General features: G+C 43.7%; 1 protein-coding gene across 1 annotated transcript in view; it reads left to right on the forward strand.

The window, feature by feature from the left end:
• Positions 1–12,072, forward strand: part of plxnb2b (plexin b2b) — a 238,568-nt gene that overhangs the window by 195,924 nt on the left and 30,572 nt on the right. The window contains exons 21-24 of the mRNA XM_079501799.1: positions 274–483; positions 3,421–3,600; positions 8,349–8,485; positions 9,818–9,918. Of these exons, the coding sequence (XP_079357925.1) occupies positions 274–483; positions 3,421–3,600; positions 8,349–8,485; positions 9,818–9,918 (628 nt within the window). The remainder of the gene's footprint in view (positions 1–273; positions 484–3,420; positions 3,601–8,348; positions 8,486–9,817; positions 9,919–12,072) is intronic.

Below are 12,072 nucleotides of genomic sequence, written 5' to 3' on the forward strand. Positions count from 1 at the left end.
AAAAAGGCGTTTCTTCAAATTGTTGACATTTCACTATTTTTTATGATTGGTTCACTAACGCTTCCCAAGTTCCCATGCTCTGGAGGGGTGGTCAGAGAGTTCCCACGGTCTGGATAGAGCTACGCTTTTTGACTTAAAATGGTGATATCACTTGGACAGGGGACGACTCGTTGGATCCGGGCCGGCGAGGCGCCCCCAAAGGTCCCTGACGAGTCTGTCTCTGATCAGCCATAATTGACATTGTATGTAATTTGTTCTTTCTCCTCCGTCCAGTACCGCCAGGAAGCGCACAGCAAGAACGACACAGTGATCCAGTTCCTGTCGCCCACGGTGAACCGCTCCTACGACGGCCAGCTGTTCAGGGCCTGCATCCACCTGGGCAACTGGGTGAGGGAGCTGAGACCCTTCCACTACCACCCAGACCCTGTGTTCTACGAGCTGACCAAGAAGGTCATCACCGAGGCCAGCATCATCATCGTGACGGTGAGAGGATTATGTCCTTATTTTAGCTCGGAGACGGTGGTGGGAAAAGTACTCACAGTTTACTTAAGTAAAGGTATCAATTCTTTCCAATGGCCAAAATGTATAGGGTTGAAGTGAGTAATATACGTTTTGTAATAATGATCAAAATCTACAAAGTAACTAGCAACTAAAGTTTTCAAATAAATGTAGTGGAGTAAAAGTACAATATTTGTCACTGAGATGTAGTGGAGTAGAAGTAAAAGTATTGGAAATTGGAAATATTCAAGTACAGTAGTTGTACTGTACTTAGTTACTTTCCACTTAGAGTTATGTAACTACTTAGAACTTATGTAACTTTAAAAAAAAAAAAACACACACTCTTTGTTAAAGCACTATATCCCCAGAAGTACCCATTTGGAACTATTCTACGTAGTTCACATTTTGTCTGCTAAATTCCAATTTAATTTGTTTTATCTGTATACAATTATATTTCTTATGTTTACTAAAGAGACTACCGTTACTGAACAAATACAAACAACAAAGAAAATGTGCACTAAATGGGGTGGCCAGGGTTAATAGCCTGGCTTCGCAAAAACAAAGCAAGTTCTCTGAACATAAAAATTGTTTTTACTTGCTGCAGGTCTGCTTTGAGTGCTGAACCCATGAGTTGACCCATATCCACTGTATGTATACAGTGCTGGGATGGTGACAATTTACAATTTACAATTTAGGCATTTAGCAGACGCTCTTAATCCAGAGCGACTTACATTGACCTTTACCACGGATCACACTCTGTGTTTACATCAACCTTCCATATGCTTTGACATAATTTGTCTCCCAGTTGTCACCCGGTTGACTGTGTGTGTGTGCGTGCGTGCGTGCGTGCGTGCGTGCGTGCGTGCGTGCGTGCGTGCGTGCGTGCGTGCGTGCGTGCGTGCGTGCGTGCGTGTGCTATCTCTTCAAGAATTAATTGCCATCTGGTTGTTTGTATAGTGTTTCACAGAGGGATTATAGAGGTTTAGACACTCTCCATAATCTCCTCAGACAAACTTCAAAACTTCAGAAGTGTCCATGGTATGTTTCTGGGCAGATTGCAGAAATAAAACTACATAAAAGCAAGAGCCTCTGACCAGTCACACACCAGAGGTGGAAGACATGCTCACAATTTGTTAATAAGTATAAATACTGCAATGTGGAAACCGTAAACACTCTGTTACAAGTAAAAGTCCAGTATTAAAATGCACCTGTACAAAAGTATTGGCATCAAAATATACTTAAAGTATGTGTTATGAGGAATGTCCCAATGTATACAAATATTTGAAAATAGCAGATGTACAAGCTCACATGTCACATTGCAACGCGATTTTCAAATAGCTAAAGTAGGGCTGAAGTGGTTAATGTATGTTTTGTAATAATAATCAAAATCTACAAAGTAAGGGGTAACAAAAAAAATCTAATTATTGTAGCCGAGTAAAAAGTACAATATTTGTCAATATTTGTTCCTGAGATGTAGTGGCGTATAGTACTGAATAATATAGTATTGACAATTGGAAATACTCCAGTAAGTAAAAGTACCTGAGAATTGTACTTAAGTGCAATTCTTGAGTACATGTACTTACAGGTAGTTACTTTCCAACACTGGTCACACACTACATTTGCGTTGGTTTCCCTGCGATGGTGTTCCACTAATTAGGAAATCTCGGAGGGGCTCTTGTGCTGAAACAAACTTTGGCAAGGCACTGCGTTTTTTCATTTTGTTCTTGTTGACATGCTGAAGCAAAGCAAAACAAAAATCTAAGTTTGTCATTTTTTGGGGGTATGCAGGCTTTAATGTGTTTAAGAAACTGAAACCCCTCAGAGCTGCAGTTGTGAGGGTTTTCATGCATTACTAAAGAATGCCTGAGGCATTTTGCACAGTGAGCTAAACATCATTTAGACAATAACTGTTTTTTTTACATAATGGGGAGTCGGGACTATTAGATTATATGACAGCACTTACTGTAACTCCTTAAAGGAGATTTAACAGCTTTTTTAAGTATTAAATTCTGCAACCAGTCTACTCTTTCAGCTATACAGTAGCTACAATATAATTCACTTTCAGCTTATCCTCTGCCATTTTTCGGTATTAGGTTGCACTAATTTACTCTGCTGCAGTATGGAGTACACGGATGGCTAAATGGCTCGATGAATTGGAGAAATGAAAATAACACAATCTCGCTCCTGCTTCAGAGCTTACAGATAGACATGGATGGCATTAATCCTCCTTGGGGACATTAGGCAAGAGGAACATCTGCTGAAGTTGTCCATGTCTGTCTGTCATACGCAGTCACTCTGAGCAGTGCAGCCTTCAGAAGAATGTCAAGGAGGTGTGTGTGTGTGTGTGTGTGTGTGTGTGTGTGTGTGTGTGTGTGTGACTGTGTGTGTGTGTGTGTGTGTGTGTGTGTGTGTGTGTGTGTGTGTGTGTGTGTGTGTGTGTGTGTGTGTGTGTGTGTGTGTGTGTGTGTGTGTGTGTGTGTGTGTGTGTGTGTGTGTGTGTGTGTGTGTGCGCGCACAACTGCACATATTTACCTGCTCAAATCAGGTGACAGCGTACAAAAGCCCACCAGCATATCGTCTCTGTCGGGGGAAAACCTCATGCAGAATGTCCAAAAGTGTTCAAATTCAAAAATAGCAAAAGTAGCATATAGACAAGCTCGATCTGCTATTTTTGATACTTTTGTGTGATGTTGTACTATGATCAAGTAGGACGTTAACACTTAGGCTATGATGCTAAAGACGTGTTCACACGTCCTATCAAATATAACCGTGGGGGGCCTGCCCTCTGGGACGTGTGGGCATTTCTTAACACTTTGACTACTATTCACAAGTTGTTTCTGCCAGACAGCAACTTGTCAGTTTGTCAGTTGCAAAGCCCTCACTGGTGTGGTTGTTGTTTATGTTTCCGGCGCCGTTGTGCAGGGTCGAGGTTTCTCCAACGCCATGACCGCCAAGGAGGCCCAGGCGTACGTGGGCGACGTCCGCTGTGTGGTCAACACCCTGCAGGACGAGAAGCTGTTCCTGGACCCGCCGCCCACCCAGCCCAACACCCGCTCCAAGCGCCACCGCCGAGACACCAGCTCTGAGCCCCTGGACCTGCTGGTATAACGATGACCACACAAAACTATCACATGCTGTACTGACAGATGGATAGTATACGCACGCACACACACACACACACACACACACACACACAGCACACACCTAGGGATTGCCAGCCAACCGCCGCCTCCTTGAAATACAGAATTGTCCCCTTATTGGGAAACTGAAAAGACGTGTCCCTTATTCAATACAGGATAACATAAAGTGTACATCCCTTATCACTTCAGTAAGGCTTATTGCACTGATACGGGATACACTTTTATGTTCCTTATTTTTGAGAATCAATCAATGACACGCAAGTATATTGGTATCGAAATATACTTGTACAAGAAAGACGTTCTTTATTGAAAATTCTGTCAGAATTTTCAATAAAGAACGTCTTTCTTGTACCTGTGGTGTGTGGGCTCCATCCAATATCTACTGACGTTTCTTTAGCCCAGCACAATTTACAATTTACAATTTAGGCATTTAGCAGACGCTCTTAATCCAGAGCGACTTACATTAAGCAAAAACAAAAAGCATGGCATACATCACATGTATAAAAAGTAGTTATCATGAATCATGCGTAAACTAAGAACGTAACAGTGGAGTATCTATGTAAACTATACATACTATACTATATAATATATTATACATGTGTACTATAAAGTGCTATGACTACATAAAGTGCAATTCTAGAGCTGTCTACATAACAAGCTATAAGTCTGTTTAAAATACTATCTAAGTCTACATAATGTGCTATCTAAGGGGCTAGGCTAGGGCAAGTGCTACGGGCCATGGTGGAGTCTGAAGAGGTGGGTTTTCAGACTACGGCGGAAGATTGGGAGTGAGGCTGCAGTTCTGACTGCAATGGGAAGTGCATTCCATAGTTTTGGAGCCAGAAGGGAGAAGAGTTTGGGACGTGTGGAGCGTTGTCCCGGCGTTTTTAGTGAAGGTACCTCCAGCTTCCCTGCGTTGGCTGATCTGAGTGAGCGGGAGGGTTTGTAGGGTACGATCATACTTGTGAGATATGGGGGGGCCATGCCTTTGGTTGCTTTGAATGCCAGCATCAGAGTTTTGTATTCTGTGCGGGCAGCGACCGGGAGCCAATGGAGCGAGCGGAGAAGGGGGGAGACGTGTGAGAATTTTGGCTGGTTGAAGACCAAGCGTGCTGCGGCATTTTGGATCAGTTGGAGGGGCTTAAGTGCACATGCCGGTAGGCCAGTAAGGAGGGAGTTGCAATAGTCAAGTTTTGACAAGACTGTTGTCTGGATTAGGAGCTGGGCTGACTCCTGGGTGAGGAACGGTCTAATTCGTCGTATGTTGTAGAGTGTAAACCTACAGGATCTAGTGACAGCTGTGATGTGTGTTTTGAACGAGAGCTGACTGTCCAGGACAACACCAAGGTTCCTGGCTGTCGGGACAGACTTTACCAGGGCGTTGTCTACGGAGATAGTTAGCTCCCGCATAGGGCAGGACTTAGCTGGGAAGAACAGAAGCTCAGTCTTGTCTGGGTTCAGCTTGAGGTGGTTGGAAGACATCCACTGTGAGATGTCAGCCAGGCATGCAGTGATGCGCTCTTCTACCTGGGTGGCAGAGGGGGGGAAGGATAGAAACAGTTGTGTGTCATCGGCATAGCAGTGATAGGATATATTGTGAGCAGAGATGATGGTGCCAAGGGATTTAGTGTACAGTGAGAAGAGGAGGGGACCAAGTACAGATCCCTGTGGGACCCCAGTTTGGAGGGTGCGGGGGGGTGATAGCAAACCTTTCCAAGAAACCTGGTAAGTCCGGTCAGAGAGGTAGGAGGAGAACCACTTCAGCGCCGTCCCGCCTATGCCTAGATCAGCTAGGGTGCCTAGGAGCAGCTGGTGGTTCACTGTGTCAAATGCCGCCGATAGGTCTAGGAGAATCAGGACTGCAGAGTAGGAAGCAGCCTGGGCAGCATGTAGTGCTTCTGTGACTGCGAGGAGTGCAGTTTCCGTGGAGTGTGCCTTCTTGAATCCTGACTGGTTGGGATCCAGCAGGTTGTTCTCTGAGAGATGGAGAGAAAGCTGGTTAGAGACAACACGTTCAAGGGTTTTGGAAAGAAAGGAAAGGAGTGATACCGGTCTGTAGTTCTTGACATCTGAGGGGTCAAGAGTTGGTTTTTTGAGGAGTGGTGATACCCTGGCTGACTTGAAGGCAGATGGGACGCAGCCTGAGGTTACTGAGGTGTTGATAATGGAAGTGATGAAGGGGAGCAAGTCAGGTGCGATGGTCTGGAAGATTGGAGACGGGGCGGGGTCGAGAGGACAGGTGGTAGGTCTAGTGGATGTGACTAGTTTCAGGACCTCATCTGGGGATAGAGGAGAGAAGGAGGACATGCATGGTATGTTATGGTTAGCATTGGTTGAGTCGAGTGCTTCTTTATGGGGGAGGGGGGTAAAGGAGCTACTGATATCATCAACCTTCCTGTCGATGTGCGTATTCTACGTCCGCTCTATTGAAATATACTTAACAGTACAAAAGTAAGATGACTCAGATCTGTCAAAATGTGTCTTGACTTTAAAAAAAATAGCAGATCTACAAGCTCACTACGCGTCTACGGTAACTTTCTACAGCAACTTTCCACCACCGGTAGGAATGAATGCCTTAACAGGCATGCAAGAAAACAAAGAGAGACTGATACACACACAAACACACACACAGTGTCATAAGAACACGTATTATTCATTTGCACCAGACATGGGTGGGCGTGCCGGGCCGAACACCTTAGGACCCCTCTTTTCAACTATCTCCTAGCCACAGGCCGGCAATTACATTTAATTACAGCTCAGCCACCGCTTTTGATGAATGCAGTATACCCTCTCCCACTGCTAATCCCTCTAAGTGAGCTATTGTTTCATTTATCTGGCTGAAATTACTGTGGGAAGAAATTACACCCACAGACTATTAATAGTGGTGAATTCCTGTGTAAAACAAAAACAGAAAAATATGTGCTCGACAACAAAGTGCTGAGCACAGCAGTACACAGCTACACACACACACACACACACACACACACTGTATTTAGCACTTCATTGCATTGATGTGGCAGTTTGCCACACTTTAGACGATACAAGTACAATTACATCTTAATTATCATGTTACCATGATGCCACTTATGTTACCTTCCCAGTGTTCTGTCCAACACCAACACATACTGACCAAGAACCAAAAACTACAGTGTCAGTGAATTGCTCAGTTGTATTATACACAACATATTTCATATTAAGCTTTTTATCATTATTTTAGCGCCTCATACCCCTTGGCTATCATTGCAACCAGTTACATGTGCTCAGCGATGCGATACAAACTCACAAATGATTTACGATCACCGGGATGCGCGACGGCTCACCATGGACAGCGCTCGAAGCTTTAGAGATACAGCGCTTTGAAAATCCTGTTATAATGGAGGCTCAATGGAGCTGGATTTAAAAATCCCATAGCTGGTGGGGACGGAGCCTCTTTCATATATGGAGTATACGGTTGTCTACGAACATGTACGTAGTTAGCACCTTTAGTACCTTTAGCTTTAGCTACGATTATAAACGTAGATGGCAGATAAAAAGTTAAAATGTGTAGTTGATTGGCGCTGCCATTTTTTGAGGGGCGCTAGCCCCTCCTATGCCCAGCTTTCCTGCTTTGTGTGAACACAAACATTGGCTTGTGATTGGCTGATCACCTCATAGCAATGATTTGATTGGCTGAGCAAAGTACATATTCAATTGAAGATAAAAGTGAGGGCCAAACGTTATTGGCCGGAATGACATTTGTGATTTGTGATGATTTGATTGACTGAGCACGGAATGTGATGTATGATGATGTACGATGATAAGAGTGTGCGTGCGCGTCTGTCAATCCGTCCGTCCGTCCGTCCGTGTACAGCCAATCTCCGCCACCGTCGGCCCGGTCGATGCCAAACTGTGCACACACACTCCCTGGATGCCAACGATGAACCTCTGCCCCAATTTTTCCACAACGGCCTGCTATAGCGCCATCATGAGAGAGATTTTTGCAAAACACATTTCTTTATATTACTCGTGCACATTTTATCCATACATCACGCACATCGGTATACACTATATCTCTATAATCATGTGATCAACACAGGCCTGTCCGCTTCTCCATATTCCATCCCCATTGGCTAAGATTGCCTTCCAAAGTTTGCAGGTTTGGTCCGTTTTGAAGGAATGCCTCAAATCATGAACACAGCGTGCAATTTCCGTGACATTATGCACAAACATTCCCACTAAGCCGAGGAAGAAATGCCACTTAAAACAATTCAAATCAGCCTCATGGTGGTGCTATAACAGGCCAATTCATGTTTTCACCTATAACTGCACCGAGCTGTGAAAAACCTTTGCCCAGTATCTCCCACATCTGCCGGCTATAACGCCATCATGAGGCCAATTTTTTCTTTATATTACTCGTACAGATTTTATCCATACATCACGCAAATCGTTATACACTATCTCTATAGTCATGTGTTCAACACAGATCTGTTAGATTTTCCATATATTACTCCTACACATTTCTATCCAAACATCACAAATGATATATTATCCTGTGCCCCGAGGAGCACATTTTATAGTTTATAGTTATTTTTACTTTGAAATGTTGAGAGTTGCCTTAGACTTATTGCATTGTAATATGTGTAAAAAAAAGAATAGATGCTGCCAACATATCGGGAATGCCTCTTAACGACTGCTTTGTGGGTTTTCTTCTTCTTTGCATCTCCCACACAGATCAAGTTTGGCAAAGGGGAGTGGGTGGTGGGCTCTGTGCACTACGAGAGGAAGTATGAGGTGCCTCTCTACATCATCATCCCTGCTGTCATCGTTCCCATGCTGCTCATCATCGCCATCTCCGTCTACTGCTACAGGTACAGACGTAGCACTTGCTATAGCCTTGACGACCATGCAGTCTTATGCAAAGGTTAACACCCTACGGAGGTCTCCGTCCTATCAAATAGTTACGCTCAGCGCTCAGGACGGAGATTAATCACAGGACGGAACATTAATGATATCATAACCGAGCGCACCGCTCCACAGGCTGGGAGCGTCTGTTGGGCAACATTCGATGTCATTTCCGGTTGGGACGTCATCCAAAGTGGTCCCCCTCCATTTTAGTGGATGAAATCGAAAATCTTAAAACGTGAATAACTCTTGATCTAAATCAATCCGTCCAATTCTAACCAAAGATTGTGTTTTTGACGGCCCATCGTGGTCCCGTCGCTTGTCGCGTTAGAAGTAATCATACTGTTTTTGGCTACATCTAGCTACTTCAGCTACGTCCAAGCAGAGTAATATAGTAGTAAGAGAGTGGTGACACTAGCGTTGACTCCCATTGTAACAATGGAATGCGGAAGTGCTCATTCTATCTCAATGGGATAGTTCCAGCCATAGGAGCAATGTTTGGAACTATAGCCCATAGGCACCCGCTTTGCAGCGAGATCAAAGCATGTCGCTACTCTCCTACTCTACACTCTACACAGATGGCGCCTTGTGCACCTTGAAATGGGCCCTGAAGAAACAAATCGCTGGGCGTCCTGATTTAATGGTTACAAATACCCCCGGGCGTCATGTATTTTAGATAGCATGTTATGTAGACCGATGCTAGGTTCATTTGATGATCTGGCATCCTATAGTTTATATACTTTCTCAATGTACCTATTATGTTAATTTTATTATGTTAATCATAGTATGATTATTATATTATAACTACCAGCACACAATGCTGCTGGAAGTTGCAGAGTAACAGAGTACTTTCATGCAGTCTATTGGCTCTTTTCACCTACAATAATAGTCAGAACGGAGTGAACTGTACTCTGCTGTGAAACGCATCATTTCACGGGTTCTGAATTAGTTTCCATTATGCTACTGGGTTTCAGATAAGGTCCTCAGAAGAGAAGTTGAAAAGGTTTGGGAATCCCTGAGATAAACAGTAGTTTAATAGAGAATGCATTTTCACCTCCTCACCATGGCCCCACTAGACTGAATGCTCAAGCGAGGTCTGCCGGTTTAGAGAGTTTGGAGCGGTGGGATTAATCAGAGGAAGCGGAACAGCGTGCCGGTGGAGTGATGCGTGTGTACGTGTGTGTACGTGTGTACGTGTGTGCGTGTGTGTGTGTGTGTGTGTGTGTGTGTGTGTGTGTGTGTGTGTGTGTGTGTGCGTGTGCGTGTGCGTGTGCGTGCGATATGCGTCATCTGTGCAGGAGGAAAAGCCAGCAGGCAGAGAGGGAGTACGAGAAGGTCAAACACCAGCTGGAGAACCTGGAGGAGAGCGTGAGGGACCGATGCAAGAAGGAGTTCACAGGTACAGTAGAGTACAGTAGAGTAGAGGACGCTGCAAGAAGGAGTTCACAGGCACAGTAGAGTACTAGAGTACGGTAGAGTAGAGGACGCTGCAAGAAGGAGTTTACAGGCACAGTAGAGTACGGTAGAGTAGAGGACGCTGCAAGAAGGAATTCACAGGTACAGTAGAGTAGAGGACGCTGCAAGAAGTAGTACCGGTATGGTACAGTACTGTTTCCATATTTTTATGGGTCTAAGTAAAAATCCCATTTTCTTTTCCTATTTCAAAAATATATACATTTATTTAAAAATAAATGTACAAGCTCGCAACGAAGCGACGCGTTGTGAGCTTGTAGATCTGCTATTTTCACTAGTTTGGGACGTCTTGGGCAAAAAACACCTAATCTTTCTTTTGGGTCTCGAGCTGCAAAGTTTGGGAACCACTGCAATAGAGTACGGTTCACAATCACAGCCGCGTTGATGAATTGAATACATCGGACCACAATGGAAACGAGTCCCCAGGACTTTTTTGTGTTATGCTTTTAGCCTCAATGTCTTACTGTACCACATGTTGTTTACATTTCTGACTAATCAAGTTTTCAATCAATCAATCAATCAATCAATCAAAAACTGTGTGGTACTACAGTGCCATTTACAGGTATTGTATGGCAAAGTACCATTCACATTTACATGGCACAGTACCATTCACATTTACATGGCACAGTACCATTCACACGTATTGTATTTATATATTTTCATTTCAGACCTTTATCTATTCTCGACAGGCTCTGAAGTTACCCTCATTTACAGTGAAGACGAGGGAACAATATAACCCAGAAGTTACCCTCATTTACAGTGAAGACGAGGGAACAATATAACCCAGCTGAGAGTTACCCTCATTTACAGTGAAGACGAGGGAACAATATAACCCAGCTGAGAGTTACCCTCATTTACAGTGAAGACGAGGGAACAATATAACCCAGCTGAGAGTTACCCTCATTTACAGTGAAGACGAGGGAACAATATAACCCAGCTGCAGCTCATTTACAGTGAAGACGAGGGAACAATATAACCCAGCTGCAGCAGCAAACAATGAAACAAACAGACAGGGACGGGAACAATACATAATTTAAAAAAAGAGCTAGATACTAAACTATATAAATGAAATACTAAGTACGTTGGAAAAAACAATTATGGACGGATGCACAACAGAGCATCATCATGGATTTCAACTGTGCAAGTGATGGCATAGAAACCAACTTTAAAATGTGTTACATTGCAATGCTATATTAACTACAGTAAGTTAGTTGGGGAACACCCTCAAGGACACCACTTTGAGAACTTATGTTACAGTAACGTTCACAGTCACTGTATGGTACAGTACGCCCCCCCCCCCCCTATGACTGTAAGAAGCAGCACTGTACGATGTGCTTTACACTATTACAGTTTTTTTTTTAATCTTCTGTCGGGTGGCGTACTTTGTAATCACATAATGTTATGTGGCTGCTGTGTTTATGCATAATTTCACAAGGATTACGAGCAGCAGTTTTACAATTAAAGTAATAAAAGAGGCTTTCAGAGTTGCCGTTATTTCTCCGCTAATAATCTTCATGTCTGCTCCTCGCAAGCTTAACGATGCGTGTGCGCAGCAAAGATAATCCTCGGTGCTCATTTAGCCATTTGTACACGCTGAGATCCGACAAAACGTAACCAAATGGACCCGCATTAACGGTGAAGATTTGACTGTTTACGACTTAAACCAGGGTTTCTCAAAGTGGGTACCGTGACACAAGTCCTGGGGTGCTGTTCAAATGCGATAGTATTCGGTATGTATCAATGTAACCCCTTAGACCCTCTATACTTAATAAAAATTACCTGAGTTGCACTGTGCATGTTTTGCATCTACACCAAGATATCAGATCTACAAGCTCACTATTTTTGGTAAATGTTCCCCCAGAATAGGGATGCTGGGGTTCAAGTAGTTAAACTTCAAGTATAAAGTCCTTTTCATTTTGTCCTAATCCTTTTTTCCTCATGGGGAAAGATTTACATATTTACGTGTGGTAATATGACATAAATGTAAGGCACTATGAAGTAACAATATAATTCAGGGGTACAATCTCACATCGGTGTCACTTTGTGCCACGCTGCGAGCTTGTACAGCTGCTATTTTTGA

The sequence above is a fragment of the Electrona antarctica genome (assembly GCF_951216825.1).
Source record: "Electrona antarctica genome assembly, chromosome: 5".
In the NCBI taxonomy this organism is placed as follows: domain Eukaryota; kingdom Metazoa; phylum Chordata; class Actinopteri; order Myctophiformes; family Myctophidae; genus Electrona; species Electrona antarctica.